This window comes from Athalia rosae, chromosome 2 (genome assembly GCF_917208135.1).
Source record: "Athalia rosae chromosome 2, iyAthRosa1.1, whole genome shotgun sequence".
Classification (NCBI taxonomy): Eukaryota; Metazoa; Arthropoda; class Insecta; order Hymenoptera; family Athaliidae; genus Athalia; species Athalia rosae.
In genome coordinates, this window is record NC_064027.1 from 12,992,767 (window position 1) to 13,014,277 (window position 21,511).

Here is a 21,511-nt window from a genome sequence, read left to right on the forward strand (position 1 = left end):
TTTAAGTCAAATGACGATGAGCATAGAGTTAATGGATTTTAATGTAGTATAAAAATAAAACGAGAATGAAACTGAAATCAAGGAGGTATGTCATAGTGATATTTGATTTTCTAAAACTCTGCTGCAATTGTTTCTAACTCACTTATTATTAATTTAGATAATATCGATCGAATAATTCTGGATAGTTGTACACACCCCTCTGGAAATTCAGTGGCCATTTTATGAATTTTTTACACCGTTACTTCGCCATGATTTCTGAGTTCAACGGTTCAGTGTTCGAGAACACGTTTGTCTACTTTGGTTGAATGGCGCATGCTGATATTCGATAAAATATATGATGTTACGCCATTTAGCTGGACCCCAAAATGAGGTGATAATTTTTGATATCCAGTAGCTCTATGCTATAATTAACAACAACTCTAGCTACGCGACGCAGCCAACCTCATAGCAGTGGCACGCGTCATATACGTTACATAATTAAGTATTACTGTTAACGCAATTACTGTAATCTTTTTTCAAAAAACCATAAACAGTTAATAACAACATTTTACTCGTACAATACTTGTTGCATCATGTAGTTACCTTTCAGTTTTTTCTTAGGCACTGAAACAAGAGGAGCATCTGATAGCGTGTGTTTAGAATGTTCGTTGACAAATTGGCTGTTAATTTTCAATATTTTATTTGAAATTAGGACGTATGCTAAATTATTGTTGGCATTATAGTATAAAATAGATTTCGATTATCGAATCGGAGTATATGAGCAGCGGATGATTATATTGTACTATGGACATTCGTGGCAAATTTCGTGATTATTTATCCTTCGTGTCAATGGTTTGTAACACGTTATAGATATTGCGCAGATGATCCGATGATAGCGATGATGAATTGATTATACGTCGACATTTTTTCCATTTATTTTTTCGTTCAAGTTCACGCCGTCACTGCCCTTACTTTTTTTCTTCTCTTTTTGCTCTCATTGCCAGAAATACTATGTGGGATAAAGCTAAATTGATCGGAGTAAAATTCACGGTATGATCAAGTATTCTTTCTCACTTCACCACAACAGCATCTGATCATCCATTATGCGAGAAAAAAAATGAAGAACTAGTGTAACGCATCTAGATGGGCAGTTATATCGGTTCAAATTGAAGACATTATGATATCGTTGATTTGTGACGAAGAAAAATAAAATATAGTGAATTGAGAAATTCGAAAAAGAAGGATTTTTAGATTGGAAAAAATACAACTCACCATCATCAGGGTCATCATCACCCTCCTCCTCTTCTGTGTCGGTGCTTTTGCTTTTTCCGAGGTTTTTTAATTTTTTTCTTTTTGCTGCAGCTCTTCTTCTCGCTGAAATCATTGAAATGTAAATTTTTATCGTTTTCCTCCAGAATGCAATGAGATGCAAGATGATTTGAATTATTATTTGATGATAGTTCGGTAAATCGAATACCTTCAATTATGTGCATTTTCTCTTCTTCCGTCGTTCTTTCTTCGGCAAGAATTACTTCCTCTGAAAAATCACATCGATATCAATTAAATTTTATCGGCGGAATGACTCGTAAATACCACACGTTTACTTTGTTTCGATAGCTACACAAGAGGAATATCATCGCATACTTTACGCTCTGTTCAATTGAAATTGAAAAAATAATATTAGATCACTCTAAAGATTATCCGAAGCGATTGCGGGGGGTGAAGAATCTCACCTGCTTTGCAGATCCACTCTACGTAGCCATTGAGTTCTCTTTCTAGTTGCTGCTGTCTTCGCAGTTTTAAGAATGTTTGACGGTTTTCCACTTTCTCTCTCTCTTTTGCAAACTCACTACAAGCGGTAGAGATTGAAATTACATTTATGGATTACGTTGGGGAACGAAATTGAAAAAAAATAAATAAATAATTATCGTTATGGCAGGGAAAGCATGATGCACACGATCACGTGAATGCGGGGGATAATTTGCAGTATCACATGTACGTCAAACTTCGATCAGCTTTGATAAACGCTGTTCACTCACGAAGCTGCTCGTGAATTCGATTCTCGTTTTTTTTTTTTGCCACGTGTGTAGTTTGAATTTTCTACGACTGGCTGGATACTTTGAATTTAGCAGATACAATCTAGCAAATCTACCGTAAAACGTGATCTTTTGAAAAACCTGCTTGTGTGATCCATTTTAAATAAGAACTGATTGCGGTTGTGAAGAGCCTTTTTCTTTTTGCGTTTTGATAGGCAGCCCGTCTTTCCACGCGAGTTCTCTCATTCGAGAACTCTCTGTATCAACGAAAGTAACAAAACTCTCAAAATAATTCAAATAAAATCATACAATCATAAAAAATTGATTACTACGTTGTACTTATTGCGATGAACTTTCGAACGTGATATCGAACTCACAATCAATAAATGAAATGATAACAATCAAATAAGAGAATGGGAGCACTTGAAAGGCTGTGACAATCAATTTTTCATGACAATTTCAATGTAAATTGAATTACTCACCCACTGAGAACACCAAGAACTAAGTTGAGCATGAAGAAAGAGCCGAGAACTATCAAGGGAATAAAGTAAATCCAGTTGAACATACTCCCGAGGGCGTCGTTTGTCTGTAATTCACCATAAATCAAACATCATGAAGAATAATCTATAATTATTTCAGTATCACCCACTTAGACACCAGTTAGCAAACAACATCAAGATTCAAGATCCAAGACAGCATATCTTCACGAATAAAGTTGGCAGTACAAACGTATAGTTGACAATAATACGTACAAAACACACGATTTATGAAGAATAAAAAGTAAAAAAATCATCAGTTTTACTTTATCGCAAACTCTGCGAATTTCTCTCTTACTTTCCATGGCAACGATATAATCTGCCAACTCGTTTTCAGATAGCATTGCATTCAGAGATATTTTTCAGAATTATATTTTTCTTCCTCTTAATATGCCAGCTCTTTTTTTAATCAAAATGCATAAATCGTTACCCGATGTTCGACAAAAAATTTCATGGCATTGAAAATCTGGCATTTAATATTTTTTTGTTTTCCTCTTACTGCAGTTACTACACAAATCCGCTGTGCAGAATATCAGTGATGTTTGAATGGATTTACTATAATCCACTTTAAAAATGGAAGTAATATTACTACAATTACAGCGCCGTCAGGATACGGCATCATTGTTTCACGGATCGACAAGTTTCAGGTTCAGATCAATACGTTGCAAAGTTATTGAATTGAATGTAGTAAAGTGATTGATCGTTATTATTTTCTGCACAGCTTGACTCGATGAATTCTTTATCTATAGAATACTAATAATGTATTAACTAATGGAGGACTAATACTGTCAATGTCATACTGAGCAAGTTGTATACATACGTCAGTGTTTCGTAATATTTAGTAATTTGTGCATAATCATAATTAAAAGGTATCTTTTTTTTTGTTCAAATTGTTTCTTTCTCTGATCGACAGACGACAACCACCCAAGCCCCGTATATTCATATGAAAATTAGCCTACGTTAATGAAACTAATAATTGCCAATATATTTTTCAAATCATATAATCACCCATCGTATTGTGAAAACCAAACACAATGATACATGAAATGCACAAAGTAAGCAAAAACAGTGAAACACATATTTTATCAAATTTCAAACAACAAAAAATACAACATGAATTTTGATTTACATATAACAGTCAGCGCGCAAACATCTCGGGAAATTTAGATCGGACCTCTCGTATCAGCCTTTGCTGTTTAAAAATATTTGTCAAAATCTCGCGATTATGTAGCGCATCGAGTAATATTTATTACATTCCAGATTCGCGTATCCAAATTTCGACAATCCCGACGTAGATTGTTCTTTTATTTTCGCGGTTAATTTACTTTGAAACATGTATCCAAAAAATTAATCAGGATATGCAGTTGAAAAGATACGTGTGTAACAAAAGAAATTTATCGCGGAACATAATTTTCTGAAAACCTGAATAAATTTTGCAGAAATGATCTATTTCGTCTACCGATTTTGACGAAGAATCAAAAATTTTGACTGTTAGACATAAAACTCGTTGATATATGTAATTTTAATTTACCACCAATATGAATGAATAAAAAACCAGTACACACAAAGATAATGATAATGAATAAATAGTTAACACTGAAGGACATATCGCTTGCGTTACCCAGTACAATATGGCAGTCCAGCCCTCCATAGTGATGCACTGGAAGACGGTGAGCATGGCAAATCCGATGTTGTCGAAGCTGGTAATCCCATCGTTTGGCCCATCCCAGTGGTCCATGCAAGTAGATGTGTTAGGGTTACACGAGTAAGCACCCCAAGGTCTCTCCGTTTGGTTGTCTGTATTACACGGCACAGCAGCGTCTCCTTCTTTCATTATTACATCTGTTCGAGGACAAAGTGTTCATCAATATCGCGCATACTTTTGGATCGGTAAGCGCACTATTATATTTCAACATGTTCGCTCCAAAGAGCAAGATCTTTCGAAAGGGTACGGAGGAAATTGGTGGAGTGGGAAGGCTGATTTTTCGTTTTTTTTGTCGTACCATTTGATATTTTGGTAACATGTCGCAAAGTGATTGGAAAAATGAAAAAATTCATCAGAGATGAACGTCGGTTGGGTAATAAATGTTGATAACTTACTGATATCCTCTATGCTGTAGCATGTTTTGTGCAAAGCGCCTGAATAAAATTCCAGACCAATGATGGCAAATATAATAATGGCGAACAAGACCAACATGCCTATCTGCAACAACGGTGCCATCGCCTTGATGATAGATTTGAGCACCACTTGCAGGCCTGATTGAGAAAAAATAAAGAAAAAGAAACAAGGACAATGTGGTATTTTTCATTACGTCTTAAGGATATGTACATTAATGTGATTTTCATTTTCAACGAATAACAACATCTCGTGAACCGTCTCAAAAACTGTCCTTAGTCAAACAAGAAAACTTCCGTGTATCGATGACTTTGATTTGAAAATAGATTATATTTCGCTTCACAGCGATCCAGATCAATAATGAATAGTGTAGTGAGAAATTCATTGAAAAACTCTGGGTCAACTGGAATTCATTTTTTATCGAATAATATCCGCAGATAAGATTTTGAATTTAATATTTGATTAGCTAAAAGTGCACTGGAATGTAAATTGATAAATAACTATATACGGTACGATAAACTAAGGTCGCTCCAGTTACTATACAAACACGTATAAGTGGGTGAGAGTTGTGCGTTCGTAATCGCACTTGAAATGTATGTTGAATTTTTTCTCGAATTTCAGAGTGTAAATCGATTGCAATCGTCATTGTTAATCCGTTACCTTTATCTCGGCGTTTACTCCATATAAACAAATGTACTCACTAGGAATGCCGGAGACAAGTTTGAGGGGTCGCAACACGCGTATAGCACGCAGCGTGCGAAGGTCCATACCAGACGTGAACACCGTGATGAACCTGCCCCAAACACACACACCCCGCCACACTTTACTACGTACTACTCTATAACGCTAAATCACTACTTATTTACTTCTTAATATACATAACTAGTCTCTATCGATAACCCTATTCAATATATCTGTATATTCGGTATACCAAATATCTATGTAAATCAATAGCTTTTTTCAAGCTTCGAAATCAGGATTAATTCTTTGCTCATTAATTTGACAATGACTCGTCGCTGAAAATGTTCAGGAATGTTAAGCAATATTTTTCATACTTTCTTAGAAAATCATCAATTTGGCCAATTCGTACCGTCTGCATAATAAAATATTACAAAATGGAGGACAAAAAGAAAAACACTTTTTATCAAAATATTTCTGGTCAAAATTCAACCCTTGTAACTTTATATTCTTTCATAGAATCAAAAGATATCTTTTCAAATTAGACACAGAAGGTGGGAAATTGAGTAGGAAAATATCCGTGCCCTAATTTGAAAATGAAAGTAGATAAACAAAAAAAACTACAGATTTTCGGTACAACAATTATTGGACTTGGAAAAAGGCGCGTCAATTTGATCCCCTTAGGATTCATGATTATTAAAACAAAAGTAAGTTCTACGTTTGAAGAATTTCAATTTACTAGAGACTTGATTTAATTGATAAAAATTTTGGCAAAACGAAGACAACAACTGACAATGAGACAATGTTAATACGTGATTAGATCCGTTTTCGTAATTCTATTCTATGGACACTTCTATTTCTATTTCTATTGTTATAAATATTTATTTTAAACAATCATATAGTGGACATAATAAGTTAGTCGTACTATAACTAATCTGGCAAAACACAACGCAGTTGATGACTGTTTTCACATAGAACCAAATAGCAGTATGGAGATTGAGATGACGTAGTCATTACACACCAGTATAATTTCTTGTGATTCGAATTTGAGAAGAAAATTTGTAACAGATGATTTCAAATGATAATTCACCAATCGTCAACTGCGTAGTATTTGTTATTTTACGTCTCTAACTTCAAGTTATAAAGTATTAAAGGTACACTTTTCAAAAATCGTCTGAAAATTATCTTGTTATAAAATGATATACAACACAATGGAAACTACTGAACAAAAGTGGATGATACAAAAAAAAAACTAACAATAACAATAACAAATTGAATGAAAATAATCATTAATAATATCTAGAAGATAGTTTAAACAAAAAAAATAACAAAACAAATAATGGGTGCGTTTTCATAAAGGTCATTATAATGTAGATATTCATAAATCTATGACATGTATTATAAGTATTTACCTATATTCAAATTCTATGTACCTAAATTCAGTAGTAAAAATGTGTATAATGCATGAACGCATCAAGGTGTATGGACGCTATCGGGGTAATATGATCATTAGAATTAATTTGTTTCAAAAACAAAGAAGAACGAAAAAAGAAATATTGTACTATTTTTTCAAGTTTCTAGCGAACGAAGATTATCTACCGATATTTTCAATCATAGATAGGTATATATAATAGGTATGTATAATTAGTTTAACTTTCAACGAAGAAACTCATCTAGCTAACATCTATTGCACGGTCCGTCTGGTCTATGACCGATAACTTTGATACACACTTTTTTCAGAAAAACGTAAAAATCTATGAGAATTATCATCTACTGCCAAGTTCAGACGTCACTCCTGTTTGTCATGGAGATTTTTTTCTCCAAGGTCAAGAAGGGGTGGAGGGAGAAATGGAATTGCAACTTTGGCAACGTTTAATAGCGGCATACTAGCTCACGTTCATTTGATTCCTTATGAAAATGATTTATGGCAGATGAAAAATTAGGGACACGATTATATCGCTGTGCAACTTAATCGATGATTTGAAATTGTGTGCGCACCGTTTCACCGAAAGACAATAATTATTATTGGATGAAATTTTACTTTCAGTATAGTTGACACACAATGTCGTTCTCCGATAGGTGAATGATGGTAAAAAAAGGATACGTGTTAGTACCATAATCTGATCTTGGCTGGTTAAATTGGAAGCATGATCTATGTGAATTACTTTTGGGTTTATCATTTTCTATGACATTATATAACGTAACGAATATAGCGTAAACTCTATCACGAAATCTATTTCAAATGGACTAATACATTTGTAAATATAATCTAATACAAACTGGCTAAGACACCGACAGCAGCTATTGACACCTGAGATTAATTGAAATTTTGATAGCCTCCCGACTCACTTGGAATTTTTGAAACCAGCTTTAGCGGTCTGAGGACCCTGAACGAACGCAGCATACGGAGGTCCACATCCACGTTTGTTTCGGCAAACACCGTCATTGACCTAATCCAATTTTTATTCTAAAATCTAAATGACAATCACCTACGTACCTTACCGGTATTGTTACTCATAATTTTCTTTTTTTTTTTTATTTTACTTGACTTTACTTGAAAAGAAACCACGTGGTTTCGCATTTCACGACCGATCATCTGATCTAGACAGCATTCATTGATTTTGTGAAAGTTTAATTAATTTAATTGCACTGTCCCTATATTCATATGAGCTTTCCTCGAAAAACATCCATAGGCGTGTTATAGATTAAAATTGTATCACAAAAAAAAATCAATTAACGTTTATTCAAATAAGAGAATTAATTAATTTCAATGAAATGAATAACTGAACGAACATAGAATGTTATTTGAAACAAGTAAAATATTTATCATGACCATGATTCAGTGATCGGATGTTATGTGGCTCCTATGCAATAATGCCATACCATAGAAAATACAAAAGTCATATAGATTCATGATGAAATCTTGAAAAAATGCTTCATTAAAAATGATTTGTAGAAAAATAAAAAATAAAAAATTCCAAAAAACTCAAACGTATGTTGTAGGGTCAGAGGACGCAGCTGACATTTGCGAATCCAAATCTGATTAAGTTAGAGGTCATGTGAGGTAGAAGAAATAAAATCGAGATGGTTGACATTCGTATTTTAATTCCTATTTTACTCCACGTGCAGAAACGACGATCAAATGTGATTAAATTTGCACGAAAGTCAGCTGCGCTTCTAAACTACACGTGTACGGTAAATATATATGTGTGTTTTTTTTTCATTTCTTTTTATTCACCATATCATTTCGCCGACAATGAGATATTTTCTACCCTGGTATGGCATTTATAAAAAAGATATTATCACGTAAATTCAACGTATATATATATATGATGCGAGAGAAACGAGGACGTATAACATATGTGCGTATGGCTACTTACCCAGTAACCACAACGAAGAAGTCCATGATGTTCCAGACGTTACGAAGATATGAACCACGATGAAGAACAAAGCCAAGTGCCAATATTTTAAGACTCGCCTCGACGCAGAAGATACCCAGAAAGTATATCTCGGTGGATTCTAATTTTTGAGCAAGGATGGTTTTATCGTGACAGGGCAGATGCTCCTCCAAAGCAAGTACCACGCAGTTAGCGATGATCGTAAGTAAAACTGCGTATTCAAAGGGTGGCCACTCGATTATGAACCTTGTATGTTTTCTGATACAGTTGTCTTCGCTCAATATGAACAACGACGATGGGATCCTGTTGCCCCCACCCCCGCCCCCCTGATCCCGGCCTGGCGGCATGACGACCAGACCAGGTACCTGCGGGAGAACAATTATTACCTAATTATCTCGGCAACGTTGCGCAATCGACTCGGTCATCGTGATTTTCAATCAAAGGACGTTGGGGAAGATGAACCGATTCGTCGCACAAATCCCATCAAATTCTGATCGAAAGAACTTTGGGCAGAAGTGAAGATTTTCCAAACATTTCTCAGTCTCAAACCCTCCGTGCTATTTTACATCTTTGCGTCGACGAGTGAGAAATTTTTTCGCATCTTTTCATTGCTTTTTTCAAAGAGATTTTGGATTCTCTTTTGTTTTTTCAGGTACTCGCTGACCTTTGCGACAACAAATGACACGCGATCGTGAACCCTTTCCAAATCATTCGATCTTTCGTCACGAAGATCGGTCCACTGCTGTCTTATTCAAAAAAATAAACAAACGAAAACAAAAAAACATAAGAAAAACTGCTCACGATCAATTTCCACCCTGGTACCGTTAGTACATGATTACGTGTGCTACCTTTACGCGCGTGTCAACCGTACCTACAATATCCGGTATGAATTTCCACGCGGTCCAATCCGCAGAAGCGATGTCAATTACGGTCTATGTATTTAATTATCATTAAAATGATATCCCACCTCCCCTCCAAAGTTAGTCCAGTCACCGAGACCACTCAGTCCGGCCAACCTCTGCCTTCGGCGGTACTGACTCGTAAATCCAGGATCCCTTTGAGCCGCCTCTTGTGCTGCTGCCAACCTGAAACGAACGGCGAAAGATTTTTTATCATTTTCTTTCACTTTTTTTTTTTTGTTTTTTTTTTTTTCATTTATCTCTTCCGTTTCTTCAAACCCACGACGACGGATTTCATTGACTGAAAATTGAAAGCCCTTCGCAGGAGCAGCTGATACGAAATCAAAAGCGCAGAGACCGCAACTGCGGGTGATAAGTGCCGTTATTCTCAGGGATAAATCATCGCACTATTTCACACTCCCACGTCACTCGGGGACAACGATATATCAATCGGTTAAACACATGCGACGTTAAAGGGGATTAAATTGTTCGTTTTTATGGCTCGGGTCGTATGCCGTTTGACAATTCATATACGGACATTTATTACACCTGTAGGTAGACACCGTCGTGGAAACGTACATCGATACGGCCGCGTACCGTATAACTAGAATAATATCGTTGCACTCGTATGAAATGGACGGAAGGTGACGAGAGGTATCATTTATAACCCGAATATTCAATCACACGATATATACCCAGTGATAGACTCCCGATAACCCTCGACACGTTGTTGAATGTAATGTGAAACAGACAGCTCTTACGATCGATGTTGTTTACAGAGCATTCGCAGCAGACCGACGAGAACGACGATTTCACCTCGAAATTTCAAAACAGTTCACGAATCACCGTCAACATCGAGATAAATATACTCACACACAGCTACCTGCCCAACGTACTCTGCAAATTAGTTCCACGGTAATAACGCGTTACGACGGAGTCGGGGAGAAAAAAAAACACGTATACACACATCCAGCTCGATTATTCAACCGATGATGATAGGTCGTAATAATTCGAGGGTGATACGCGGAACCAGATGGGAAAAGATGACGTTGAGTTTTTTTTTTCGGTTTTTTCATCGGGTCATTTTTAACGTTTCACACAGACAAACGTTGTACGTAGAGAGTCGTGTGTTAGTGCTCTAACGATAAGCCACGGAATAGAACTATAAACTGAACTTGGTAAGTCGATCGAATTTAGGCTTATATTATACACGCGCTCTACCAGCTATTATAGTTAGAGGGGTAGCTATACGCGGCGGGCATACCGCGGAGGCATAAAATAGCTCGATAACAGTTAATGCAACATTCTAGCTGCCCGTTAGGTGATGGAGTTCTCGGTTATTACGTTAAAGGGACTACGACCAAACCGCGACACTGCGTGTCAGAGCACCGAAACTTTCAACTGATGCATTTAATTAGCCCCCTTGTTACGCGCGCAAGTTTCCATTAGACGTCGTAAACTGTTAACTGAATAATTCGTTGCACGAAAAATCGTTGCCGTATCGTGCATTCGAAGTTCGATGCATCGGGTAATTCCATCTTTTCTCTCATGTCAGACATGTATCGCATATTCGCCGATTGCTCGGGCTTTGTAAAAATTTTAACTGTTAATTTAAGATTTTGAAAATCCGATAACTCGATCAGTTCGATGGATATTCAGATCGATCTCCTTCATATTTAATCATTGCATTTGTTATCCGTGTATCTAATTAACAATTCATTTTTCCAGTGTTCTAATCTATTGATGAATCTTGTGTGAGATGGGTACCTTATCTACAATTTGTGAGGGTACTGAGTAAAAAAAAAAAAAAAATTCACGACGTAAGGACGCATCAAAATTGCTGAGTGTAATCCCGTATGATTCGGAGGAATTTGCTGATCCTCAAAATGTTCATTCGACGAATTACATCTGCCGGGGTTTGAAAAGCAAAGTTATTTTTAAAATCCGTGAAATTTATTTCCAAAACTATACGAGGTTTTATAAACGTCCACGTATACCGGTACGTAGCGGAAAAATTCGTCGCCGGAGGTTGCGAAATCATTCCAGTTACGGTATTGGCAGTTTCCGTCGTTTGGCCAGGATACCTGCCAATTCAGTTATTTCCAACTCGTTTCTATATCAGCGGGCGATCTGTCGGCGCCAACGAATCTGAGGCACAATAACTATGATTATAATCTCCACTGAAATCCGTGCGGAGGGATGTGATTATAAAAATATTACGACAATCCCATGCGGAATGACATCGCACGGAGGATAATTCAGTTTTACGGATCTGAGAAATGGAACTGATTAAAATGCGTTTGAAGTGTAATAAAAAATAGGAGGGAGGAATTTTTTTTTTTAATTTTATCTCGATCGCAAATGAACATTGTGATTACTGGTGGCCCAGTGTCGCCTCGGTACATATTCGCTGTACCGCGAGTATAATTACAAACGTTGAAATTTATTTGAAATTTCTCATCTGCGTCTCACGAACAATAATAATTAATTATGCGCAACGTTGCGGTCAGTGGAAAATATATGGTGAACTAGGTGTATAAAGAAAATCGGGTTGTTGTCGAGTCGCGTCGGCGTCGTGGCGCCCCGTGGGCGTCGCACAGGATATGCCCGACCAACCCCTTTACAATAACAGAGCAGAACATAGAAAGGAAAAAGGAAATAAAAAAGGGGAAAATCACACGGGGCAGCTATCGGGTGACCCTGAAATTCGGAATCTTATTATTATCGCGTAACATATGATCGCGGTATTTTTTTCATCCGTCACTTGTGAGCCGTTCGTAGCAAATTAACCGATCACCTCATACGCTGAATTTTTTCCTACGCATTCAACAGTTCCCACCCCAAGGATCTCAAAAATCGTTTTTTTTTTTTTTCTTTTTGGACTTCCTTTGCCATTCTTGTTGAATGAGTTATCCGAACTTTCTTGCAGAGAACGTCGTTGTTTTTCATTCGAGTTCGAATTGATTCACGCGAATTTTTTTTGTAAAAACGACCATTTTTAAGATGAAACGGAAGCGGGATTCCGGTTTTTTTCCGCTCTGTTTTCCAGAGGGGTATAAATGTTCGAAAGAGGATTTTGAGGGTCTGCATGACATAATTTTATCGTCAAAGCGTTAGTCAGGTTTGAGTTTCGCAAACATATCAGCACAGTATGGATCGGTTGATATTCAAAAAATCTCTAGAAAGAGTTTTACAATTCTCATTACATTCACATTAAAATCAATCACAATCAAATCATTTACGAAATGAATTCGATTTTTCCGAATATAAAACAGAAACTTCATACTTCGTTTTCGATAAAATAAGATGAACCGAGTAATTTGTATTGAAAAAATTTTTTGAGAACGAACTTGAAATGCTTTATGCCACGCGTGGACAGCTAGTTCGATTTGACACGTAATACCCCCTCATGTATGCGTAAAATATAGTATATGTACATTTTTTCTACCTCCACTCAAAGTAATTACCTAATACTTCGAAAAAATCAATATACTCGAATTAGAATTCCTCATTAGGGGCTCCGTTATTATACTCATGACATGACCCGACCGGCACATCGCTGAAAAAAACTAGAGAAAAACGACGTTTGTATAAATAATAATTGGAATAATTTTATCTGATACGAAAGCTGAACGACATTTGAGCATTTATTACGCTGCAGCTGTATGATAATCTCCGGTGTAAAAACTTTCGTTCCGCACCTTTTTCCTTTGTCACCAAATTTGCAATATGATATAGACGTGTATTTGTGCCGTTTGGTTGGTACGATGCTGCGGGCTTTTTCCTCCACCCCTATATTATCGTCGAATCTCGTTTACCACATTCCCTCGTGACGCGTATCATACGTACCCCCCCGGTGTTGGTTGCAACACGACGATTTGGCAGCGATCGTAACAGTGGCAGCGCCCGCCACCAAGGCGCAAAAACTCCATCTGCCCTGCACGTTGCTACATTGCTACATGAATTGCAGAAGATATAAGCTTCGGACACGTCATGTCCAGACTTTCAGCCAGAGGTTTTTAGTCCGATACGTTTTACCAACGGACATAAACTTCTTGCGCTTATACCCTACGTTTCTCCGGAAAAACTCAGATTACGCGATTTTATCTAAGAAAGAGAGAGAAAAAAAAAAGAAACGAATATGTACTGCAAAGACGTGATCTGCACCGACGAACTGATGCAGTTTTGTGCGAGTCGGTGTAGGCGGAAGAAGATTGAACGAAACAAAAGAAGAAAAAAAATAGAAAAAAAAGAAAAAATAGTATACTTTTCGTTTACCGATCGCTGATTATCGTCACGTGATTATACTATATCCTTTTTACCGTTCAATAATTGGCTTGTCGAGTGTTTCAATTATGGCGTCGTCTCGATGAAAGGTTCACATGTATATATATACGTACACGCCTCCGGTTTAGGCGTGACAAAAGAATATTTCAAGGCATATTAAGTATGTCGATGAAGTACCGTGTTGGGGTATATGAAAAAATGAAATAAAAAAAAAAGTCCTGGATCAAGTTTGGTATTATAGCATAATAATTCAATTTTCTTCCACCCCTTTTTTTTGTTTGTTGCCGAGCTTTTTTCCCATCCCTTCATGACTTTTTGTCGGAATCGATGGTCGATGGTTCTTGAATTAAGGGTGGGTTAAATATCCGCATTCGCGTAGTCGAGCCAACCGCGCAGTCAGCTGCAGCGGAACTCTGATGACAAATAATTTTCACGTCACCGCGGTAGTTAAATGTCCTATTTCTCGACGCGTTTTGACCCTTTTTTTTTTTTTTTTTTTTTTTTTTATTCAAATTTCAACATCGGAAAACTCGATACACGTGATATATTATTCTCCGACTGCAATCGTCGTAGCTAAAAAACACGTGTCGTCGCATGCGGTGAAATTTCGAGTCGAGTGCGTTGGTACGAGATGAGAAGGAAGTGGAAATTCTTCGAAAATTCTAAGGGCTCGGATAATTGATACGTAGGTGTGTGTGCGTAAACGCGTGCGCGGTTACGAGGATTCTCAGTAATTGCGTTTTGAATTAACAATTCGGGTTGAATCTTATCACGATTATGGTGCAGGTACACAATTTCTCGATAACAACCCAATCAGCTCGCATTCAGCGAAATGGAATGCGTTACTTTACCGCGTATAGACGTGTAGACCTTTGCCTGCGCACAACATACAACCGTTGTACAATGCGAACATAAACACGTAGAGTAGAAACTACGTCCTTATTACACTGCAAGGCTATATAACCCAGAACCCCCGACCGCATTGACGCGAACAACCCATACTATGGGTATAATTATAAAAAGCGTATTACGGCACGGAAGGTCCGCTCCGGCAAGGTTGACTAATTCGATTCGATTCGCAAATCCTAGTCTCATTTCTCTGAGAGATTTATTCAGAATAATCAGATATTTTCTAATAACGAGAAGACGGAGATAAGAATGAATCGATAATAATGATCCGTGGACGCTGCCGCGAAGCGCTGCTACATTTTTAAGAATGAAGCTCGCATACGTATATGTGTTGTATGAATATACATTGTATACGTGTCAGCAATTTGGTGAAAATTGTTTTTTAGTTTTTTTTTTTTTTTATCGCGAACGCTTCGCTAAAATGGTATTTCCGTGTGGGACGGAATCCAGGGTGGGGAATACGCACTCTTGGGTGATATTGCGAAGAAGTAGCCCGAGCATTTCTTTTAAAGACCAATACAAACCCGACAGGGCAGCGCCAGCCCGCGCCCGCGCTGACGTCATCGGTCAAGATGGCGGCAGCTACGTGACGTCATACGAACCACCCCTAACTCTCCAACCCTCCTATTATACTCCCACTCCTACTCTCTTTCAACCGGTTATACCTACCCAACCTTCGTATTTCTCTACTGTACCATGCCGCAGCCATGAGGGTTATACAGCAAAGAGGACGAGGCGATTTTTGGCAAGATTATTTCGTGTATTTAGGCGCCAGCCACCCTGCTTCAAGCTGTAACGATTTCTTCAGAGTTGAAAGAAGCTTTAATGCAGAGGGTGCCCCAGTTGTCTGCCAACAAAGCAACTCTTTATCATAGAACTGCTGGTATACGCCTCCGAGCTATGGGATAAATATTGAGAGTATACCTATTATACTCCTGCATACCTACCTGTATTGTATAACCCGACGCAAGATGATGGCCTGTCCAAATTAAAACCGCTTACTACGCGCGCACGAGTACGTAGACCTGTGCGACCGCATTTTCCGCCAATTATCGACGATCGAATCACCCCGGCCGTTACAAACCAAAGGAAGAAGAAAGAAGAAACTATTCATCGATCGGTTCATTTTTACATTTTGTAACATCGTGCGATGTACCATAATTGCGGTGAGATCGGAAGGCCCGCGGATTTTCGGGTCGTTTGCGCGAGAAATTCCACGTTCCTCATTTTTTTACATTCATTCTCGGACCTAGTCGATCACCGAAATCGTATTCTTATACTCCGTTCGTCTGAATGATTATTATTGGTATTATTATTTTCATAAGAAAACCGACGAAGCTCTGTAAATACGGTATACATACATATATGTAGATAGCGTAAATATTTGTTCAAGATTAGAAAAAAAAAGAAAAAAAAAAGGAACAGGTCTGCAGCGCACGTCATAGGAAAATTATACATTGATTTTAGGTAGGGCTGAGTAACTGCTGCTGCAGCGTATGCATGGAAAAAAAAAGAATCTATCCCGTACACGCGGCGTAATAACGAATCTTGAATGAATAGGGTTCCTTCCCTTGGAAAAAGAGATAAAAAAAATATACGTATATATATATACGCGTGTGCACGAATACTTTGATGACTCACTTCGCATTCTGCAAACAGACTGAATTTGTCCTATAATTAGAGTATACAGCCCTATAGAGTCTGCACATTGTCGTCCTTGAAATACAAACGATTCATTAATTCGTCATCAGCGATATACGTAGAGGCGTACGTATATATATATCCAAACGACTCAGTTGTCTGATATACCGAAACTTTTACGAATACAAGAATAGTTCATACACAAATTATACACGTGTATCGACTAAATTACGGATCGATTCGACTGGCTTTTGGTAATTTCTTTCATCATTTTTCAAAGCTTCATCGAGAATTTGTAGTTCTTATGATTCGGTACCTCAACATTTTTGTAATTTCAATGAAATTCTAGGGGATGTCACCTATTTTCGACCTACGTAAGCAACGTGGGCAACGTCTCGAGAATTCATTCGCATCATCCAATGGAACAGATGCCAAGGTGGTGGGACTGAAAACTGAAATCTTTAGAATCCATTATTTTTCTGATATTCAAAAACATGTGTAATTCAAATAGTTGCATAAAAAATATATAAGACGGAACAGAATCTCAAAATTTTGCAATCAGCGTATTGAAAGTTCGGCTCACAATTCTAGTCGAATTGACCCCGGATGCCCTATTTTTATAGTTATTTACATACGCGTATAGCTATTGGGCCTGGAAAATCAACGTGGATTTCATACCAGCGGTGGAAAATTTATCCGGATAATCATGGTCCTTCGTCTGAATCGTCGTTGGATTCTGGTGGGCGTTGTAACGTCACCAAGTTCTTTCCAAATACTCATTGTACGTGTCATGGCGCCTCTGCGAAAATTTTATCTACATGTGCTACGGTATTGTACGTATATTATGTATACTTAGTAGATATATATATATATTTGGTATATTCGAAGACGCCGGGTTGGCTGGAGCGCCGTGCCCACGCAGGCACAGTTCTGTGTCTCGATTTTTGGCAAGTGCTGCTGTACGAAGGATCGAATCGAGGACACTTTTTTTTTTGCTCTCCTCTTTTTTTTTTTTGGATTTCTCACATGCGTCTGACCACAAGGCGCCACCACTACTGTCACAGAGTTTTGGCAGATTTTCGTATGTAGGTATACGTACCGAGCTAATACATATGGTACCTATAGCACATAATATGACGCACCCCATGGCCTCACCCCGGCCATTTTAAATTTTATGAAAATTTTTTTTTGCTAATGGTCATGATTCTCGTAATGCTAGTATCCGACAGTTGAAATTTCACCGATCACTCGTTCGAGTTCATCCAAAAAACAGCTTGACTTTTGATTTCGATGAAATTCATGCAAAGTCGATGACGAAAAAGGATGCTCTTTCGACAAAACGGAGGTGGGATTCTGTTTATTTTTGCCAGAGATATCCAAACACGCTTTTCATCCAACAGTTGCTTTCCAAAGTTTGTATTTTTTGTACAGTGATCGATCCCGAAAATATCTGAGGTACTTGGTTATTTAATTCTCGCAAAACCTGAAGAAAATGGCAGCCAAAAGAACTTTAAGAAAAAACATACGCGACCATGTATAAATCAGGAAATAAGAAATCTGATTCACCACATTCGTTTGGGTTTTCAAATAATTGTTTTTTATCTCAGACTAGGTCAGCTTTGAAGAACAATCGGCATTTTTTCGCAAGTCAATGTTCAGTAATTAAATTGGAAGTTAATCATAATCTCGTCTCGAAGCAGGATTGCTTGTATTGTTCGTTGAAAAAACTGATAAAAAAAAAACAACAACAAAAATTTCAATTTTTCGTTGTCGCGAATGAGGAGACAAGAGAACGATTATAGCGAAAAAAAATATGGAAAACTGGTTAGGAAATGTAACAGGGTTTGGCATGGAATGTCCCACATACATATGTATATAAACCGCGCCCTTCTCAAATTCCTTAACCCTCCGACGACTGCGTGGGCAAGATAACTATAGTTCAGGTTTGTTACAGCTGATGCCTTGTGGAGATATTATAATATTATAGAAATCGTTTTATAGGGTAGGTATACATAATGTTCTTCGAGGGCCTATTTACCAAGGACTACACACTGCAGATGAATATATGTATACACACAATTATCAGAATTCAAAAGAAGAAACCTGATTTTTTATGTTCTCATTTATTCAGTACCTAGTCAATGTAACGAGCCACGTTATAGAAGTGGTTGTGAAAGACGCTTAAGGGCCTGCCCCCATGAATGGGGACCGGAAAAATTTTCATAGGCGATCCAAAAAATTTCTTCCAAATGATAGGGAAAAAGAGCGAAAAAAATTCTGATCAAAGGCAACATTCGTCTCGTGGAGCTCCAGATTTCCCACATTGAATTTTGCGTAATTATTTTTATCAAACATTTTTCAAATTCTTTAACTCGCCTCTGGTCTAGTTTGAACCCTAGTTTGGTCTAGGGGGCGGTGAGGTGTGAATATTCTCCCATCCCGAATTTTACCAGACATTCGATTTGAACGTGAAAACTCAAATGTGCTCTCCGCCCTTTCCGTTGTACCGCGACCAAAAAAATCCGATGGAATATTAAACAGACTTAATGATTGTACAGGAAATGACTCGGTATTAGATACGTCGCAAGTCGTCAGCTTCAGAGCTGTACAAGTACGATAAATGAAAACGAAGTGAAAAATAAAATTGATAAAGAATTGGGTTGATTTCATCCTTTCAAATGTGAGCAATATGTTTTTCGTTCATTTCTTCTAGACGTACAGTTTCATGTACCAACTAGACGGTAATCGAACGTTTAAATAATTTGAAAAGTCGAACATCCGATGATTCAATTTAGGGCTGTTAACAGGAACGCACTTTAGGTCAGACGGGCATCGCTGTGCCGCCTGCCCGCTGTCCCTACTCGCCAAGTAGTAAGAGCATTGGTCGAGTCAGCCGTCAGAAGACGGTCCGCTACAGTCGCGCTACGTACGGTATTCGTACAGGGTGGCTCATAAGTATGATTTTTTTTTTTTTGCATCGCTTTGATGAGATCAAACGGTTGACTGGTACTTTATTTCGACGTCACAATCCCGATATACGTAATTTCAATACGTATTGTTTGTTTCTTTTTTTTGTCTTCAGAAAAGTTCGAAGGATGAGATTTGTAATTCGGTGAAAAAACAACAAGAAAAAAAAAACGAATGAATTGAGAAACTCCGTAGAAATAACTGGATGTTTTCGTATAAAAAATGAACGGTTACTCACTACAATGCACACTCTTGTAGAGAATGTGGAGGAAATCAAAGCTCCGCCTATTGTTTCGTGTCTTCAAGTAGGAAAATAAAAATGAAGAACGAGCGACGACTGCATTAGGCAAGGTGGAGAAGTAGCTACGGAATAACGAATGAAAAACAGAGTGACTATACACGTACTATACAGTTAACTCTGTAGTGCAGCGCGAACTACAACTGTATCATTTCTATTTCACTAATTACCCCTCCATCCACTTCGTCCACACTCAACGTTTTCACGTTTAAAAAGACCAGGCGTCGTCGTTTGTCCATTTTCAGAGAAAGTTGTTCACTGCACCTCCAGACTTTCCCTGCTAATGTTAAGGGTTCAAATTTACGACAATGCACGTGGCGGCGTCACTACTTTTATGCAAGAGAATTCTAAAAACCGATGCGTGAGGAGGTCGCGCCGCACCGCGTGCGCCATGCCGCCTACGGATTTCAGTAGTAACAAACGTTGTTGGTCAGACCGGCTATAGCCGAGCCGGAGAAGTATCGCATAAAAGCGAGTCTACTCCTGGAGTTTCTCTTTCAAGTTCTGCATAATGTAACGTGGAAAATAAACGTCTCTTCTTCGTTATACGTATTCACCGTCCCCTCCGTGAAAACACATGCTCACTCGGAAACTTGCACCGAAGTAATTTCACCGAGCACTCCGCAATTTCGCGACTTGCAGCGAACGATCGCGAGACATCCGATGAAAGAAAAACTGCGTCAGATTTTCCGACGCCTAATTACTGACTTTCTTGGCTACGATACGACCCGCGATACGTATCACAGCGGGAATCAACACGGACGCTGAGAAGATTTTCAAAAAAATATTAATTCAATAGATTTCAGAGCTCTTTCGTTTGGAAATATTTCCACGACGTATTTGATATTTTCGAAGCTTGAAATTAGAGTTTCGGCGAAACTAAATATTTTATCGTATCAGAATTTTCCGAGTTCAACCAACTGTATATTTTTTGGTTTCGTTAGATACATCAAAGCCTGCACAAAATTTACAAAAACAAAGACAAAAAAAAAGAAAGAAATTTAAGCAACGTAAGGGAACGAGCATTTATTCGTATTTGTCAAAGTTGGTTGAATTCGACATTGCGACGCTTCGAGCTATCCGTGTAATAAAAGGGCGAATATGAGTACTTTTGAATAGATAAAAAAATTAAAACACCGTCCAATCATCGCGACACGAGGGTATCGTCTACGTGGCGTCCCGTAACACATAAATTCCCAGAATATTTCTGAGCCGGAGAGAAAAAATCGATCGGAGAGTACAGTGTTCGGAGAAAAAGTAATACATATATTTGAAGAAGAAAAAAAAACGATACAGTTACTCGCTGCGACCGCAGTGAGCGAGTAGTGGTAAATGAAAGAATGTACAACTAAATCCGAGGGAAAAGTCGAAACGAAAAAAAAACAAGCAACAAATTAATAATAAGTAGATGTAAAAAAGTGCGTTTGCGAGGGCAAGTGACCGCTATATATCTATTGATCGTTCATTCATGGCGCCTTTCCCTCCTCCTGGCTCCGCTATTCCACCACCGGCGACCTCCTCCCACCCGCCCGCCCCTCGTCGTCGTTCCTTCCTTCTACCCTCTCGGTAGACCTCCTGTGCTTTAGTCCAACGCTATAAGTATAGAACGGTAGTCAGTTCTGCCAACTGAAATCAACCCCTCGGAGAGGATCACGTGGCGCTCACTGACGCACGAGTGCCAACTTAATAATATCGCGGGCGTACGTATTTACATACGTACGTACGTACGTACATCGTACCCTACGTATACTACATACGTACGTGCGT

General features: G+C 38.1%; 1 protein-coding gene across 31 annotated transcripts in view; it reads right to left on the reverse strand.

Annotated features, from left to right (window-relative positions):
* Positions 1-21,511, reverse strand: part of LOC105684834 (voltage-dependent calcium channel type A subunit alpha-1) — a 116,839-nt gene that overhangs the window by 36,905 nt on the left and 58,423 nt on the right. For 21 of the 31 annotated variants that reach the window (XM_048650570.1, XM_048650554.1, XM_048650549.1 and 18 more), the window contains 10 exons: positions 9,711-9,828; positions 8,726-9,108; positions 7,695-7,795; positions 4,652-4,807; positions 4,173-4,393; positions 2,498-2,601; positions 1,713-1,828; positions 1,457-1,516; positions 1,252-1,353; positions 583-603 (listed from right to left, as the gene is read on the reverse strand). In XM_048650570.1, coding sequence (XP_048506527.1) covers positions 583-603; positions 1,252-1,353; positions 1,457-1,516; positions 1,713-1,828; positions 2,498-2,601; positions 4,173-4,393; positions 4,652-4,807; positions 7,695-7,795; positions 8,726-9,108; positions 9,711-9,828 — 1,382 coding nt within the window. Of the gene's footprint in view, positions 1-582; positions 604-1,251; positions 1,354-1,456; positions 1,517-1,712; positions 1,829-2,497; positions 2,602-4,172; positions 4,394-4,651; positions 4,808-5,368; positions 5,461-7,694; positions 7,796-8,725; positions 9,109-9,710; positions 9,829-21,511 lie in introns of all 31 variants that reach the window. The other 10 variants (XM_048650574.1, XM_048650556.1, XM_048650571.1 and 7 more) reach the window with 3 other exon arrangements.